Below are 19,105 nucleotides of genomic sequence, written 5' to 3'. Positions count from 1 at the left end.
TGCTCTGCTCATCAGTGTTGATTCCTCACACCTGTGTTTGACCCTTTATAAGTCTGATTGTTCCCTGCTATTGTGTTCAGTCTTGAGCCTATGCTTCCTGTGTATCCAGTTGCTAAGTTAAGTTTGATTGTTCTCGTATATTTGGACCCTTGTGTCTTTTTCTGTTTAATGGTAGCTAAGTTTGCTACGTTTATTTTGTACTTTGTTTTCTCTGGTAAAGATTATTGTTACTTTTTGAAGATTCAAGCCCCTTGGCCTTTTTTGCTCTTTTGCTCTTCCGCTCTTGGGTTTAACAGTCTGAGAGTAGCTCAGTGAGTAAATTCACCCTCTTAGAGCACCAGAGACCCGGGTTCAATCCCAGCTTGAGGCAGCCTCGTTACACTTGCAGAATGATCAGCAGAAAGTAAAAGAGTTAAACAAAGCAGTAAACCGAAAGATAAAAGATGCACAGAATGAATATAAAGAGAATGTTGAAGAGAAATTAAAAACAGGAAATGTAAGAAAGGCATGGAAGATGATTTGTCTGTTAGTAATGAATTAATGATGACCATAACTCAATCACAGCCTATGATTGTACAGGAGAGCGAGGTTGTCACAGTGCGTCATAAAATAAAACCGCATCTGGCCCAGATGGCCTGAAGGGGAAAGTCCTGAAAGAATGTGCATGTGTGTACAAGGTTATTTCAAATCTTCCTGGACAATGGTTTTGTACGATTAGCCTGGAAGAATTCCATTGTCATCCGGTGCCGAAAATACCTAATGCAAAATCTCTCAAAGACTTTCACCCAATCGTACTCACATCTATTCTGTGTAAATGTATGGAGCGCATAGTATGTAAGGAACTGTTATTCCAAATCGAGACATGCATAGACCCCATGCAATTTGCCTATCGGGCAAATAGGAGCACTGTGGATGCCTCTCTCACTCTTTTAAATACGGTTCAAAATCATCTAGATAACTCAAATTCCTATGTTTGAATACTCTTCATGGATTTCTCATCCGCTTTTAATACTGTCCAACCTCATCTTCTTTTAAAGTGCCTCTATGAGTTAGGTGCTAGTAGTTGGATGATTTCATGGATTAAGGAGTTTTTAAAGGTCGCCCTCAGCGAGTTTGTGTTGATAATGTTATGTCGGATTGCTTGGTTTTAGATACTGGGGTACCGCAGGGATGTGTACTGTCTCCAATACTTTTTTCCGTATACATAAATGAACTGAAGTGCAATGACGATGACCTTACCCTTCTAAAATATGCCGATGATATGGCATTGGTCTCATGTCAGAAAGAAATGAACTGCACCTCAAATTTTGAGTACATTGACAGTATTATCTGTTGGTTTGAGAGTAGTTTTTAAATCTGAATATTGAAAAGACAAAAGAGCTATGTTTGAGAAATCAGTCGAGAAGAGTAGATAATTAATCAAGCAAATAAGATTACTGGACAAACACAACAGCCACTTCAGAGCTTGTTCGATCATTTTATGGGTAAAATGGCAATTGCGATTTTTAAAGATAACACACAACCTCTTCACTCTGCTTTTGAATCGCTCCCATCTGGACATAGACTAAAAATTCCCTTGGCTAGAAAAAATGTCTATAAAAGATTCTTCCATTGGCAGTGATTATCTTGAATCGTAAAGTATTTTAATTGAAACAATAGAATGGCTGTCGATATTTTTAATTTTTAAAAATTATACATACCTGGATATACAGCGTTTTTCACTTCCAAGTTCCAGCCTCCTCCTTTTCTAATATGTAATTGATAAACGTTCACTTACCTTACTCCACTGTGCTATTAAGTTATTAGACAAAATACTTAGTCTGATGATGGTCATCAAACACGTTATTATACTTTTAAACATTTATAACTTCGTGTATATTAACATCACACACACACACACACACAAAACTAACCAGCACCACGCTGAGAGGTTTAGATTGCTCGACTGGCTGGTTGCACGTTCAATTTTAAAAAGACGAAAAAACCCTCACTGTGTAACAGTACACGACCCACTGTCTCACTATGTAAATACTGGTAAGCCTCGGTACATTTTTTTTTAATCATTTTTCCTTGCTGCTCCATCAACTCCTTCTTTTTTTTTTTTCCACTTTATTTTGATTTTTTTTTTTTTTTTTCACATAAACAGAGTACATCACACAATTACAGATACCATTGTAATATCACATAAATGTAATCAATTCCGTCTCTTTTGTTCATAGAAAGAACCAAATAGCAAATAGAGACAGAATAAAGTTAATTCTAAGTTATAAAAAAAGGAATAATAAAAAGGAAATATACAATTATGGATCCGTCATATGATGCAACTTACGTTCAAACAGCATTCAGCATGAGAGAATAAAACAATGACATAAGTATAAACAATAAGCAAGAACAGCAACATAAACCAAAAAGTAAAAAAAAAAAAAAAAAAAAAAGGAGAGATGATGAAATAAATAAAAAAATGAGAAGCCATATAAAGCTTGGTCATCCAAAGACATATTCAGGTTAATCTTGCGTGTAAGAAGATTCTTTACTGCCAGAGGGGATATAGACAGGTGTTTAAAACCATTTCACTTCCCTACACAATCTAGAAAAGGGCCCCAAATTTTATAAAAGTTGTCAGAAGACCCCTTTATTGTATGCCTAATTTTTTCTAGTTTGATAAAATGAAAGATATCATTAATCCATGAAGAATGAGTGGGAGGTGTAGGTGATTTCCAATTTATTAAAATTAGGCGTCTCGCCAGAAGAGTAACAAAAGCTACAAAATCAGTCTTATATTTGGGCATGTCAAGTGAAAGAGAAAGAGTACCAAATAGAGCTGTGACAGGCAAAGGTTGGACATAAATTCCAAGAACTTCAGATAATGTTTTAAAGATTAAAGACCAATATTTGTGTAGAGATGGACAAGACCAAAACATATGCGAAGTAGATGCAGGGGCTTGATGACAGCGATCACACATGGGATCTACCTCAGGATATATTTTAGAAAGTCTAACTTTGGTCCAGTGGCTGCGATGAAGGATTTTACACTGCATCAGACCCTGTCTGGCACAGAATGATGAGGAGTGCACACGACTTAGAATCTTTTCCCATTGTTCTTCTGGAATATTTTCTCCTATGTCTTCCTCCCACTGAGATTTAATAGATGCAAGTGAGCTTTCACGTAAGGAGCAGATTTCTTCATAAAAATGTGAGATCATACCCTTCATAACATGAATAGGTTTGAGGAAGGAGTCAATGGGAGTAACACTAGGGAGACTAGGAAACTGAGGGTGCGTGTCCCGAACAAAACTACGAACTTGCAAATATCTAAAAAAATTGTGTTTGGGCATTGCACAGTTTTCCCGTAATTGCTGGAAAGACGCAAATACATTAACTATATAAAAATCCTTAAATGTTATAATACCTAATGCCGACCACTGAGAAAAAGTCCTATCCATTAATGATGGTAAGAAAGCAAAATTTGCTGCTACAGGTGCAGAAATAGAAGAGGTTTGTAAACCAAAGTGGAGTCTGAATTGCCTCCAGATTCTCAATGTAGTTTTAATGATAATATTTTTGGTGTAGGGAGAAGATGAGCATTTAATGGGAGCATGTACTAAGGCTGCTAGCGAAGTAGGCATACATGAGGTAGCTTCCATGGTAAGCCATACAAATGAATCATGTGAAAAATCTTGATTTAACCAGTATTGCATGACCCTAAGATTTGTAGCCCAGTAATAAAACTGAAAGTTAGGTAAAGCCATTCCCCCAAGTATTTTGGGTCTCTGAAGAAAAGCCTTACGAATTTTGGGGATCTTTTTATTCCAAATAAAACCCAAAATTAGAGAATCAATTTGACGAAAAAAGTGTTGAGGAAGGAAAATGGGTATGCACTGAAAATAATAAGAGAATTTTGGAAGAATATTAATTTTAACAGAGTTGATTCTTCCAGCCAAGGACAGGGGAAGCAGTGACCAGCGCTCAAAATCTTTCTCCATCTGTAGAAGCAACTTAGAAAAGTTAAATTTAAAAAGGTCTTTAAATGTATCTGTGATGCAAACTCCAAGATAGGTAAATCTATGATGAGAGATCTTAAATGGAAAATTATGTAAAGGGTAATTTCTAGCAGCAGAGTTCAGTGGAAAAATCTCGCTCTTGCTTAGATTTAATTTATAACCAGAAATTGAACCAAAGGACTTTAAGACACCAAGTGCTGTAGGTATTGACCTATCCAAATCTGAAATGTAGAGAAGAAGGTCATCCGCATACAAAGATACCTTTTGTTCTGTACCCATTCTTTTTATGCCCATTATAGAAGAATCAGATCGCAGTGCAATAGAGAGAGGTTCAATAGCAATGGCAAAGAGTAGCGGACTCAGAGGGCATCCCTGGCGAGTGGACCGATGGAGGGGAAAATAACCTGAACGAGTATTATTGGTCCTGACAGAAGCTTGTGGGCCAGAATACAGTAACCTCACCCAAGAGATAAATTTATAACCGAAACCAAATTTTTCTAAAGTGTAAAAAAGATACCTCCACTCCACCCGGTCAAATGCTTTCTCTGCATCTAATGAAATGACAGCCTCTGGGACAACAGAAGAAGAGGGATTGTATACGATATTAAACAGTCTACTAATATTAAAAAAAGAGTGTCTATTTTTTATAAACCCGGTCTGATCCGGGGAGATAATGGATGGTAAAATGGACTCTAAACGTATTGCCAACAACTTTGATAATATCTTAAAGTCAACATTAAGAAGACTGATCGGGCGGTAAGAAGTGCAGTGTAAGGGGTCTTTATTCTTCTTTAATATCAAAGAGATGGAAGCCTGATTAAGTATCTGGGGGAGCTTGAGTGAATCAAATGATTCAAAATACATGTCAATCATCATGGGGGCCAATTTGTCTAGAAATTTTTTATAAAACTCTACTGGATACCCATCTGGCCCTGGACATTTACCATTTTGCATAGAGGTAATAGCTTGAGTGAGTTCTTCTATAGTGATTGGTTCTTCCAAATGGGCAGCAGAATCGACAATGGGTATGTTCAGTTTGCTAAAAAAGACATCAAAATCAAGGGGGTTATCAGTTTGTTCAGATGTATATAGGGAAATAAAATATTCTTTAAAATGATCATTAATTAGCTGAGGGTTTGTTGTTACCCCTGATGAGGTTTGAATCTGAGGAATGAGATGCGAGGATGAATCCTGTCTTAATTGATGGGCCAGCAACTTACTTGCCTTATCACCCTCTTCATAGTATTTGTATCTAGATCTAAGCATTAAATTCTCTGCGTAGCATGATGAAAGAATGTCAAATTCTGCCTGTAGAGCAAGACGCTCCCTATATATATCTGGGGATGCAGAAACTGCATAGATATTATCTATATGGGCGATTTTCTGAATGATCTCTGATAGTTTATGCTTCCTCATTTTTTCCCTATATGCAGTGTATGAGATGATTTCCCCTCTTAAGTACACCTTCATGGTTTCCCAAAGGAGGGATGCTGAAACATCTGAAGACTTGTTTGTCAATATAAACAAATCTATCTGATTAGAAACAAATTCCACAAATTGCTCATCTGACAACAAACGGGTATTTAAACGCCACGGTGGCCGTGTGCCCTCGAGTTCCTTAATACACATCTTCATACTAACCGGGGCATGGTCTGAAATAACAATAGCGTTGTATGAGCATAACTCAACTGAAGAAATTAACCTGTTATCTATCAAAAAAAGTCAATCCGAGTAAAAGTATGATGAACCTGAGAAAAGAAAGAGTATTCTTTCCCAGACGGGTTAAAAAAGCGCCAAGGATCAGAGACCTTAAATTCCTCCATAAAAGACTGAATCACCTTTGCAGACTTTGATGGTGTATTGTGTCTAACAGAGGAACGATCAAGTTTGGGATTAATCCAGCAATTAAAATCACCTCCCAAAATAAGATGTTGAGAAGAAGTATCAGGTAGTGCAGAAAATAAATGTCTAAAAAAATTATCGTTATCCCAGTTAGGCGCATAAACATTGGCGAGAATAACTGGAAAATTACTGATTTTACCTGTGACAATGACAAATCTACCATTGGGATCTGCTATGACATCAGAGCACACAAAAGGAACTGACCTGTGTATAAGAATTGCAGCACCCCTGGCTTTACCCTGAAATTTGGAGTGAAATACCTGCCCAACCCATCTTCTCCTCAACAATAGGTGGTCGTGAATTTTAAGATGTGTTTCTTGAAGATAGACAATGTGAGCTCCTAAATGTTGGAGGTGATGTAGTATCTTGCTACGCTTAACGGGATTGTTCACTCCATTACAGTTCCAACTAATAAATGTAAAACTCCTCCCACTTAGATGTTGCGTCATTTTAGGTTGTGGCATACATGATATGGATCAAATTTTGAATGTGAAATAATTATTTACTGTGAAACTGACAAAAATTGAGCGGAGACCAAGGAAAGAGGAAGAGAAAACAAAGCGAGAAAAAAGAAAGAAAGAAAGAAAAAAAAAACACATGAAAACAGCAACAAAACCCCTTTTCTCCCACCCCCCACCCACCTCAGCAGAAGCATCTCCCCAAACGAGACACATGCACTTTACCCTTTTAACACTCGGACAGCTACAATTAACTCTATGCTGCCTGGGAGAAAGTGCAATAATAATAATAAAAAATAATAATAATTAAACACAAATAAATAAAAACAGAGGACTAAACTTTGTCCATAACACCAATAACGTGTGCGAACTTATGTTAAACTAACATAATTATATTAATAGGAACAACACTCGCAGGCAAGTTATCGAGCAGAGTGACAATAGCCATATTTTGGTCAGTGCACACTGTTTAAAGCCAAACTGACTACATGATATTTACCTCAGGTATTAGCAGGTAAGACAGTTTTTTTTTTATAAAGTCCGATGCGGCGGCCGGGTCCTCAAACTTGTGTACAGCACCATTGGAGAGAGTGATCCGCAGCACAGCTGGAAACAGAAGGCCAAACTTAACCCCGGGGCATGAGTGAAGGAGACGTTTTGAATCCTTGAAAGCAGCTAGTTTCTTCACAACAGCAGTTGTATAGTCCGCAAAGACAGATATCTTATTTCCATCATGCATCAGAGGAGATAGCTGCGCGGCGCGTCGTAGAATCTCATCACGGGCTTGAAAGTAGTGGACTCTAATGATAAGGGGACGGGGGGGCTCCCCCTTCCTTGGCCTCTCACGCAGTGTACGATGTGCCCTGTCAAGTAGAGGTTTCTCCTGAAGATGCAGCAAGCTCTGCAAAAGCTGAGAGACGAAGTCAGCTGGATGCGAACCCTCAACTCCCTCTGGTAATCCGACGAGGCGAATATTATTCCTTCTGGATCTTCCCTCCAGATCTTCACATTTGGCATCCAGTTGTACCACCTGTTTTTGAAGCGTGGATATGACTGATTGCATTTCAGTTATGCGATCACTGTGATCAGATGCCGAACGTTCCAGTTCTCTAATAGTGTCAGCGTTAGCGTCAACTTTTTGCTGCAAAGGGCCTAGCCAGTCTTTAACTTCTTGTCTAACTGTGACGATCTCTGACCGCAGATCCGATGACAATAAGTCAATTTTCTGGCAAATATCATTTTTGACTGACTCCAACATGCCCTGAATGACAGTTATGTTTGCAGATGAACTGTCTGTAAACTTGATGTTTGCTGAGGCCTCATCAGCATCCTCCGGCGAGTGTGCAGTTTTGCCGCGGCCGCTCTTACCCGCGTCGGTTTTCGCTCGAGAAGACGACATATTCGTGACTTACAGTCAATGCGAGTGATTCTTCTAATGTTAGTAAACTATTTTTACAACTTGTATAAAGAAATTATACAAAACTGTGCAAATAAATGAGTAAATGGAACACTTTCTCTCAGAGCAGCGGGGAAACACGTCTTACATCCTTGCTAGAAACAGCGCCCCCCCATCAACTCCTTCTGACAGGGCAGTCGATGGATGGGACAATTTGAGACCATTTGATCATCGTAAGACGTTTTCATCGTGCTCCCAATTTATAACATAACGTTCTTTGTCATTTCGCCACAGTTATAGCTAGCTATAAACAATCTTACAACTACTAAACTAGTAACCGGACGTGCCGTATCGGTTTAGCAGAAGTCAGATGACAAAATGCGGAAATGCGAAGTATTAAATGTGGGCGGGGCGGAATAAGGTGAATAGCTTCTGATTGATCCGACCAGCATTGAATTGTCCTGAGGGCGGGTGCTTCCCGTTTCAGTTTCTGCCTAAAAGCAGGCAGCAGCAGGATGGAAGAGTGATCTAATTTGCCAAAAGGTGGGCGGGGGAGAGATTTTTAGGCATCTGAAATGCAAATGAGAAATCATGTCCAGTCAGTTCGGTCGTAAATAAAGGTTCGGTCGTGTCTGCAGAGGGCATAAGTATGGACCCCTCCAAGGATCAGGCAGTCACTTACTGGCCTGTTCCTGATTCTTGCTCAGCGCTGCAGCATTTTTTGGGGTTTGTGAACTTTTAGTAGGCCTGGGACGGTATTGAATTTTTCTTACCACGGTTGAAAAGATGGTCATATATTTTCGGGCGGGGACATTCATCATCTCCTCCATGAGCTCATCCTTCACCTCGTCAGAAATGTCAATATCCTTATACCTAGGGTCGACAAACGCGGTCTTTGCCAATAGCTGTTGAGGGTGCACTGTAATTTTCCATCAAAACGGCAGACATTTTTTCTTTCTATTTTAATATTTATATAGATTTTACGTGTGCGCTTTTTTGTCTCAGTGGTTAATGAAGGCTATTTAACGAAGGCATATAGAGTAAAATAAATATGTAGACATAATAATGATATTTATAAGTTAAAAAAAGACGGTATTGTAAGATGCGTCCTCAGGTTGGACGTATTTGAACGTGATAGCAGAATCTTTTTGTAGCAAATTCTACAAATGGGCTCATTAAAATTGCCTGGAAGTCCTTTTTCATCAGGTTCAAAGCCAAAATGTGCCCATATTTTATATTTATCTATCACCAAGTTAGCCCTCTCTGCCATGTTTCGATGAAATAGTACCTTAAAGGCGCAATTGTCGGCTGAGCAACCACGTGAGAGAATTGTGTTAAGCAGAATAAGCACGTGCAATTAAAAACTGAGGTCCTGCTTTTTTGGCTTTCTCATGAGTCATCCGCCTGTATTTTATGCTTTAGTAAAATGAATATATAGGCTACAAGACATTACACATGTACTCTAGTCAATACAAATGGATGGTGCATAGATACATAGATTTTTTTTTTTTTTTGTGCGGTGATGACGGTTACAGGTTTAGACCCGCGGTAGGCGTCACGTGACCGCGGTATTGCGGTAATACGGTAACTGTCCCAGGCCTAACTTTTAGCGCCGGTTTATTCAAAATTTTAGTTAGGTTGCCCCCCCCCCCCCCCCCCCTTTGACTGTGCTCACATCCGTAAAGTCTCATTTTACCTGGTCCGAGGCTGCTCAATGTGCATTTGAGCATATTAAAAGATTGTTCACATCCACTCCCATTCTGATTTCGCCTGATCCTAAGAATAAGTTTATCATTGAGGTGGATGCGTCAGACATCGGGGTGGGAGCGGTCCTCTCACACACTCTGCTCTCGGTCAGAAGGTACACCCATGCACATTTTACTCGCATCAACTCTCGTCTGCCGAACGTAATTATGATGTGGGTAACCAGGAACTTCTAGCCATTCGACTGGCCCTGGAGGAGTGGCACCATTGGCTGGAGGGATCCTCCAGTACATTTATGGCCTGGACTGATCACCATAATCTAGAGTATATCCACTCCGCCAAGAGGCTTAACTCTAGACAGGCTCACTGGACTCTTTTTTTCAGGCACTTCAATTTCACTATCTCTTACTGTCCCGGGTCAAAAGAACATTAAGCCTGATGCTCTTTCTCACCAGTTCTCCTCCTCCGAGGGTTGCTCCACCATTGAGATCGTCCTACCAAAGGGATGTGTGGTTGGGTCTTTCACCTGGGGGGTGGAACAGCTGGTGCATAAAGTTCTTACTCACACTGTTGTTCCCCGTGGGTGCCCCTAAGGGGAAGCTATTTGTCAAGGAGTCTTTGGTATGCCGAATTTGTTGCATTATGTTCTGTCTGTGCCCAGCAGAAGTCCAGTAATTTGATGGTCTGCTTCGCCCTCTCTCTATTCTTCCCGGCCTTGGTCCCATATTTCCCTGGACATCTTCACGGGGCTGCCCCCCTCCAGTGGCTAAATGGTGATTCTCACTGTTGTTGATCGGTTTTTTAAGGCGGTTCACTTCATTCCCTTCCCCAAGCTCTCGTTGGCTAAAGAGACTGCACGTGTGGTTGTGGACCACTTCTTTAGAATTCACAGGCTTCCTTCTGATGTTGTTTCAGACAAGGGACCCCAGTTTGTCTCTAACTTTTGGAGGGAATTATGCAGACAGATTAGTGCTACTGCCAGTCTGTCTTCAGGGTTTCACCCACAGAGTAATGGGCAGGCTGAGCGCTAATGAGGACCTTGGTTGGATGCTCCACTGTTTGGCGGATCTTAACCACACCTCCTGGTGTGAACAATTGACATGGGCGGAGTATACTCATTATTCTCTGCCGTCTTCCACTAGCCTGTCCCCATTTTCTTGTTGTCTGGCCTACCAGCCACCTCTGTTTCACATTCAGCAACCAGAGGTTGCCGTCCCCTCGGTCCAGGCCTTTATAGGGCGCTGTCGTCGCACTTGGAGGAGGGTGAGGTCAGCTCTGTGCCAGGCCAAGGGACACACTTGTCGTGTCGCCAACTGACGCCAGTCCAAAGCTCCCAGGTATGCATGTAGGAAAATATTTTGGCTCTCCACATGTAATTTACCCCTTCAAGCACCTGCTCGGAAACTGGCTCCCTGTTTTATTGGCCCTTATGTCATCACTAAGGTCATCAGTGATTACACCTCTCAAAAGATGTAAATTCAGTCAGTTTGCATTTTTAGTCGAAGCTGTAAGGGAATGGAACTCCTTCCCATCAACAATTAGAAGATTACATACTTTTGGTTCTTACATGGAAGTAGTGTGTAACAAATTGCACATGAACTTACACAATCCCTGGTTCATGTCACAGCTTGACTAGAACAATGCTGTTTACAGTTAAACATCTCTAAAACAGTGAGTATGTTCTTTATCAAATCTAATAGTTTAAGTATAGTGCCAGATGTTTTTGTATCAGGGGAAAGATTACAAATTATATCTGAATAAAGTACATCTGTGTTCTGATTGATTCCAAACTTTATTTTAAGGCTCAGGTTGAAAATGGTCTGTAACCAGGTCAGATTTTGTCTACCAAATTTTTTGATTTATTCGTGATTTTATGTGATCTGGGGCCGCTTTGATGTACTGTATGTGCATTCCATAATTATTTTTCATATTACTTATTGTTTAACTACTTGGTCGCAAGCTAGTATTACATATTAGTCTATGTATAAACAATTACTAAAAACTAAAAAAAAACTAAAAAAACAGTTTGATTATTGTTAAATATTAATTTTTTTTACAATTTGCTAAACTGGGATGACTAGGGATTTCTAGATTCATCAAAAAAAAAATGGTTACTGACAACTCAGCACTGTCAAAATTATTATTGCATTCCTGACAATAGACTTCCTTGTACTAATTGCTCTTGGCTATGTTGCCATCTCTCTCTGTCTCTCTCTCTCTCTCCTTTCCCTAATATTTATTACTTTGTCTATATAATTTATTTATATTTTGTATTTTAGTAGCGCTCTTAACTGTGCATTTGTTTCTGTAATTATTTCAGTATTTGTTCAGTATTATTCAGTACTTGTTACTTTTCTTTTTCATATGATGTGTACAGTATATATGTAATGATGCTCTTTCTTTGTTTTAGGGTGACCTTTTAACATTCTGTCAAGGGTCTACAGATGAAAAAATAGCCTTTTGGGCTATTTCTGGCACATTTACAGTTATGTTTATTAATGTGTATTGCCCCTGTTAACAAATAAACTTTTGATTTACATTTATTGCTATGATAAAAATTAGCTTATGTGTAGGATTTAAATGTGTCACATTTAAAGGGTTAGTTCAGCCAAAAATGAAAATTATGTCATTAATAACTCACCCTTATGCTGTTCCAAACATGTAAGACCTCCTTTTATCTTCTGAACACAGTTTAAGATATTTTAGATTTAGTCCGAGAGCTCTCAGTCCCTCCATTGAAGCTGTGTGTACGGTCTACTGTCCATGTCCAGAAAGGTAAGAAAAACATCATTAAAGTAGTCCATGTGACATCAGAGGGACAGTTAGAATTTGTTGAAGCATTTAAAATACATTTTGGTCCAAAAATAACAAAAATTACGACTTTATTCAGCATTGTCTTCTTTTCCCTGTCTGTTGTGAGATGGTTCACGATGCTGCTGATGTGTTTTCTTTTGTTCCATTGCTTTGACACAATCTTTTTTGTTTAAAGTGCTATATAAATAAAGGTGACTTCTCTTGACTTGACAAGATTATTTTGATACTTGAGTGTTTTAATTAGGTGGGCCATCCATTATGAAAATTAACCAAGGTTTTATTATATTAAAAGTGTAATAACCATGTTTTGTTTTTTGTTTGTTTTTTTTAAGGTTTTTTTGGTGCATTGATTATTATCTGTATAAACAGTTTTACTACAAATACCATGGTTAAACTCTGGCTAGTCCCAGTGTAATGGGGTAAAAAAAAATCAGAACTTAAGGGCGATTGGTGTCAAAATTGTTGTTTTGGTTATTAAATGATAGTTCTAGTTATAAAATAAACTTATGCTCAATGTTAATTTGTATAATGCATCTTGAAAAAAGGGGAGACACCTACAGGCAAGAAGGGTGTATAATGTGTGAAGTCAGACCATCTTCTCAGTTCACTCGAGCAGCTGAGAAGGATGCTAGATGAAAATGTATTTGGTTAATTGGTCAAAAATATGTTGGGAGATAATGTTGAAAGTCAAGTTAACAGCTTAAGTCACTTGTGTATTAATGCGTATTGGAGACGTGAACAGTTTAAAACGATTCAGTGCACCTTTGAAGTTGGTTCACAGCCTGCCATTAAATCAAAAGAAGAAGAAGAAAAATATATTCCAACTAGTGAATTTTATATTAAGAAATGAGTAACTAACCATTTGTCAGTACAGAGCTATTGGCATTATTATTGGCCCTACAGTGGATAGAAGAGAAGGAAATAAATAGCACTGTCATTGCATCTAGTTTTTCACCACTTGAAAGTATGAAATCCGTCAGATCATCAGTTAGGATGATATTATTAATGAAGTATTCTGCAGGATGTATGAAATGAAAGATACGGGTGTGTCTACACAATTCATTTGGGTTCCTGCTCACGTTGGTGTGGAGGGAAATCAGAAGGTGGAAATGCTGAATAAACAAACCCTAAGAATAAAGCAAATAGATCTACATATTTCATTAAGTAAAGCAGAAGCTAAAGTGTACATTAGAACATATACACAGTCAGTATGGCAGATACATTGGGATGACCATGGAACAGGTAGACATTTGTATAATATACAAAAATACAGCTGATGTTGTGAGAAAGGAGAGTAGGAATCGAAGGAAGGAAATATCATTACATGTCTTAGAATTGGACATACTGGAGTTAATAGTAGGCTACTGTAGAATCAGAATTAACTTTATTGGCCAGGTGTGTGCAAACAAACAAGGAATTCGTTGTGGGTTTTTAAGTTGCTCCTGGTACACATCTCTGTAATCAACAAGAAACAGTAAAACATGTATTACTTCAATGTGTAAAATACAACAATGAGAGATATTGCCTTATTCAGTCCATTAAGAAGTAACCCTTACGAAAGGGAAATATATTTACCAATATATTTCTTAAAATATATTGTGATATATTTTAATATATTATTTTACCTTTTTATTTTCTAATATTTTATATGTTTGAATACATTTAATAATATATTGATGATACATATATTATATAATATATTGCAAAATATACAAATGATTGCCGCTTTCAATATATTGCAATATATTGGAAAAAATAAATATATATAAGGATATATGCCTAATATATCACATGATATTTTCCAATATACTGCAATATATTTTTGTTTCATAAGGGAAAACACCATCACTTTTCTTTGTCAGGTTTATTTGGGAAATCAGCTAACAAGATATATGATGATATTATTAGGTGTATAAAAGATTATGAATTAAGTAAGAAAATATATAATATAATATAATATAATATAATATAATATAATATAATATAATATAATATAATATAATATAATATAATATAATATAATATAATATGGTATATTTTTGGTGTTTATTTTTATTTATTTGTTGTATATGGGCCCTTTCCCGACTCTCCGCCATCATGGATTGCACAAGTCTTGATCCACACTCCAGTCCAGTCGGTGGTGGTAATGCACCTATAAGCTGGTTTGCCAACCGTCAATAAAACACCAAGGAAGAAGGAGAAGAGGCAGAATAAGGAGAGAAGCGAGTGCGTGAATGAGAACTGTGTTGTGTCCTCGAGCGGAAGCGACAGAAGTGTGCACTAAACCCAGAGCCGCAGCTCGATGGGGACATGAAGTCGCTCCGCTGCTTCTGCGTCTGTTCTCTGCTTCTGCTGAAAGTGTCCACGGGTGAGTTCATCTTCTGACTCTGTACTCACTCTAACTACTTCTCATCATCTGCCACAGAACGGTTTCACTGCGCGACTGTAAAACAAGTTTAGACCACCTTGAACGAGTCTGCTGTTTCTTAGATAGTGGAGGCGCTTCCAGTTTGACGAATTTCCGCTCAAAAAGACCAAAACAAATAATGTAGAGTCATCAAGATTTAACTGTGTGGTCATTTCTTTCAGTTTGACGTTCAGACGTCAGGAGAGTGATGCGGTAAAGTTAGAGGTTTGACATTCATTGGATATTCATTGTTTTTGCCAGTTAAACTCTTTGTGGCTGTTATGTTTTGAGCCCGAACTAACTCAGATAGTCATAAATATATGCCCTTTACGTTGCACAAGGCTTATTTCCTTGGAGAAAATTAAAAATAAAAATAAATAAATAACCATTTAAATTAATTAAAGCTTTAGGTGACATTATAATATACAAATGTTCAGAAATTTTTTTCAAAACATCCCTGTTCTTTTTGGAATTATTATACATACTATTTTATGTGTATTATAATAATTATAATATAATAAGATAAGATAAATTATAATAAGATAAAGGTATTAAACTGTAAAATATTCAGAATATTATTTATTATGATGCACAAGGCTTGTTTTTTTGTTTTGTTTTTTAGATTATACCTTTTATTGTTTTTATATACAGTACTGAATATATTAATATATATATATATATATATATATATATATAATATTTTTTTAGGTTTGCTCGATATATATCGGCCGATAATTAATGCGCATCTCATCAGTAAAGCTGGTTCTCTAATCAGATTTCACATAGAGCAGCTGTTACTACACAGAGCTGTTTAATTGGCAAAAAAACAAAAAACAAAAACAAATGTCAAACTAACTTTACCACCGTCTTGGTTTTTGACTGTGACTTGCTGTAACAGGATGGCTTGTGGCACGAGCTCTTCTCATCCGCATTATTTTTCTCTTTTCATTTATATTTTGCTTTAACACTCCTCAGGTTGTGCTAACCTGAAATAAATGTAACCAACGTTAGCCCGCATAGCCCCATAGTCTGTTTATATATAAATAAATGGGTGTGCTGTCTCTGTGTGTCTGGCAGGATTTGGAGATCTGAGGCGTCCTGAGAACGTCAGCATGGACTCGCTCAACACCCGTTATGTGCTGCGGTGGGACTGGCCTCATGAGACCGCCATCAACCAGACCGTCACCTTCACTGCACAGTATATACTGTAAGAGCCTTTATATGTGTTTGCTTCATGCACATGACCAGCGTGTACATGCTTATTTGGGCTTGTGACTGAATCTACTGTTAAAGTGAAGAAATAAAAAATACAACTGATAGTTTGTAAAGGTCACGAGACCTCACATACTCTCTGTACTATAACCAGTAGTCGGAAACAATCTACTTGAGCGTGCATTAACCATAATGCATGCACCGTAGGGGTGTAACGGTACGTGTATTCGTACCGGACCATTCGGTACAGGGCTTTCGGTACGGTGCACGTGTGTACTGAATGTAATATTTTGTGTGCGGAACATAGGTACATTTTCGTGTTTCCAAACGAACATATTAAGTGGCGGAAGTCTCCGCGTTCAGCGTAAATCCCGCCCTGCAGCTGATTCTGAGGCCGGTGACACACTGGATGCGTGGCGTGAGCGTGGCGTTTCTGCTGCGTGTCAGTTGCGTGACACCTGCTTCGCGTTTTCTGTGTCTTTACACACCAGAATCGTGCCTGACGCGGCGCTGGCGCGCTGCTGTTACTGTAGGTGACAGAGGGAGACCGCCGACAGACCAGGATCTTGTCTTCACGGCAACAATATCTATACTTCATGTTGAGCATAAATATAAAGCCTACTGATAAAGGACACAATAGACTGTTTGACAGGTGCAGTAATATGCCAGTGTGTCACCGGCCTAAGGTTTTCAAAAGGCACCACACGAGTGTGAACCACTACAACTACGAAAAAAAACTATTGTAATTGAAACGCAGCTCCCGTCGGCATTTAAACAGACCTTTGCTCTTAATTCGGTCCAACGCAATAACGAAATCTGAGCAGGTCTAAAAACGGAAACTGTTGATGCTGCACTTTACACTTTGGAAAAGTTATTTATATATATATATATATAATTTAAATATGAGCAGGCCTATAAGCTGGGATTGGTAATGCTGCACTGTAATCATATTTATTTATATTTTTCATTAAATGTTATTATATGGTATTGGTTTGAGACTGAGAGTATTTTATTTAGTGGAGAACTTTGCAGCAGTATTTTATTTCTTATTATTTTTTTATTTTATATATATTTTATTAAAAAGTATTTTAAAAAAGTGTAAACAAAAGTTTATAGTAATAAACAACCTGCAGTTTAATGTTTGCATTTCTTTCCCTTACTGTACCGAAAATGAACTCAACCGTGACTTTAAAACCGAGGTACTTACCGAACCGTGATTTACACCCCTAGTGCACAGTTTTCAAGTAAAACACAAATTAAGGATTACAATATTGTGTGTAGCTGTTACTTTCTATCACTTTATCTACGTTACATGTAAAATTAAAACAAGTAATGTAATAATTAGGGTTGTCAAGTCACCTTTATTTATATAGCGCTTTAAACAAAATACATTGCGTCAAAGCAACTGAACAACATTCATTTGGAAAACAGTGTCTCAATAATGCAGAATGATAGTTAAAGGCAGTTCATAAATGAATTCAGTGATGTCATCTCAGTTAAATAGTGTCTGTGCATTTATTTGCAATCAAGTCAACGATATCGCTGTAGATGAAGTGACCCCAACTAAACAAGCCAGAGGCGACAGCGGCAAGGAACCGAAACTCCATCGGTGACAGAATGGAGAAAAAAACCTTGGGAGAAACCAGGCTCAGTTGGGGGTCAGTTCTCCTCTGACCAGACGAAACCAGTAGTTCAATTCCAGGCTGCAGCAAAGTCAGATTGTGCAGAAGAATCATCTGTTTCCTGTGGTCTTGTCCTGGTGCTCCTCTGAGACAAGGTCTTTACAGGGGATCTGTATCTGGGCTCTAGTTGTCCTGGTCTCCGCTGTCTTTCAGGGATGTAGAGGTCCTTTCTAGGTGCTGATCCACCATCTGGTCTGGATACGTACTGGATCCGGGTGACTGCAGTCATAAATGCATGGATTAACATTTCTGCATTTGACATTGAGAGCATAGCCGTAATTTAGATATATTTTTCAGATGGAAAAATGCAGTTTTACAAATGCTAGAAACGTGGCTTTCTAAGGAAAGATTGCGATCAAGTAGCACACCTAGGTTCCTAACTGATGACGAAGAATTGACAGAGCAACCATCAAGTCTTAGACAGTGTTCTAGGTTATTACAAGCAGAGTTTTTAGGTCCTATAATTAACCTCTCTGTTTTTTTTTTTCAGAATTTAGCAGTAAGAAATTACTCGTCATCCAGTTTTTTATATCGACTATGCGTTCCTTTAGTTTTTCAAATTGGTGTTTCACCGGGCCGTGAAGAAATATAGAGTTGAGTATCATCAGCATAACAGTGAAAGCTAACACCATGTTCCCTGACGATATCTCCCAAGGGTAACATATAAAGCGTGAAGAGTAGTGGCCCTAGTACTGAGCCTAGAGGTACTCCATACTGCACTTGTGTGAATACCTCAAGAATACCTTTTTCGGAATGGCACGGGTAATGGCTCCAAAAATGAATAATGGGCAAGGAATAATCCTGCTTGAATATTGGGCTGAGGCTGGTACAGTCTGGTGTTTGCTAGATGACAGTTAAATCAGGGGATCAGCACAATATTTTACACAGACCTCTAAATTTACGCAATAGTGTAACGTGAATGAATGTAAACTTTTTGTGTAAAGAGCGCAAATCAAACACAGGGTTTCCGCGGGGCCATAAAAAGTGATAAATTTAACAATAAGAATTTAAGGCCATAAAAAGTCATAAAAACATCCGGATTTTCCATACAAGGTCATAAAAAACATTTATCCACGTCTTAAATTGATATGTTGGTCCATTAATTTGTTCTTCCATCAAAATGCGCTCCCCGCGGCAATGGCATTCATTTGTTTTGCCTGTTGTAGTTCTGTATGAGGAATCTGGGTGGTATCACACTGGTATCACAACGTTCCAGAACTACAAGGTCCATGCGGCAGCATACAGACTTGTCAGAAGGACTTTCACAGAGACCTGCGCAAACTCCGAACATACTGTATCATACTGAGTCACTGCTTAGATTAATTGAAATCATCCTTGCTATCACAATGGGAAAATGTACCTTTAACGATCTATGGCTCGAAGACGGTGCATTTAGTAGCTGGCTCAAGCCCGTCCCTAACAATCGGTATCAAGCATCCAAACACAAGACACTGAAAAGCTGAACTGAGTAGCTGGTTAATACTCGCGCGCTGTGTTCGGTGCGGAGAGAGAGCCGCGTATCACGGACA

The 19,105-nt window shown here is 38.4% G+C and overlaps 1 protein-coding gene across 5 annotated transcripts in view; it reads left to right on the top strand.

Moving 5' to 3' along the window:
* The first annotated feature begins 14,405 nt into the window (after positions 1-14,405).
* il10rb (interleukin 10 receptor, beta) overlaps positions 14,406-19,105 on the top strand; it is a 134,113-nt gene continuing 129,413 nt past the window's right edge. For 2 of the 5 annotated variants that reach the window (XM_052564594.1, XM_052564593.1), the window contains exons 1-2: positions 14,456-14,643; positions 15,760-15,889. In XM_052564594.1, coding sequence (XP_052420554.1) covers positions 14,586-14,643; positions 15,760-15,889 — 188 coding nt within the window. In that variant the 5' untranslated portion in view covers positions 14,456-14,585. Of the gene's footprint in view, positions 14,644-15,759; positions 15,890-19,105 lie in introns of all 5 variants that reach the window. The other 3 variants (XM_052564588.1, XM_052564589.1, XM_052564592.1) reach the window with 3 other exon arrangements.

The sequence above is a fragment of the Carassius gibelio genome, chromosome B9 (genome assembly GCF_023724105.1).
Source record: "Carassius gibelio isolate Cgi1373 ecotype wild population from Czech Republic chromosome B9, carGib1.2-hapl.c, whole genome shotgun sequence".
In the NCBI taxonomy this organism is placed as follows: Eukaryota; Metazoa; Chordata; class Actinopteri; order Cypriniformes; family Cyprinidae; genus Carassius; species Carassius gibelio.
Note: the sequence above shows the minus strand (reverse complement) of the source record. Positions and strands in the feature narration are given on the sequence as shown.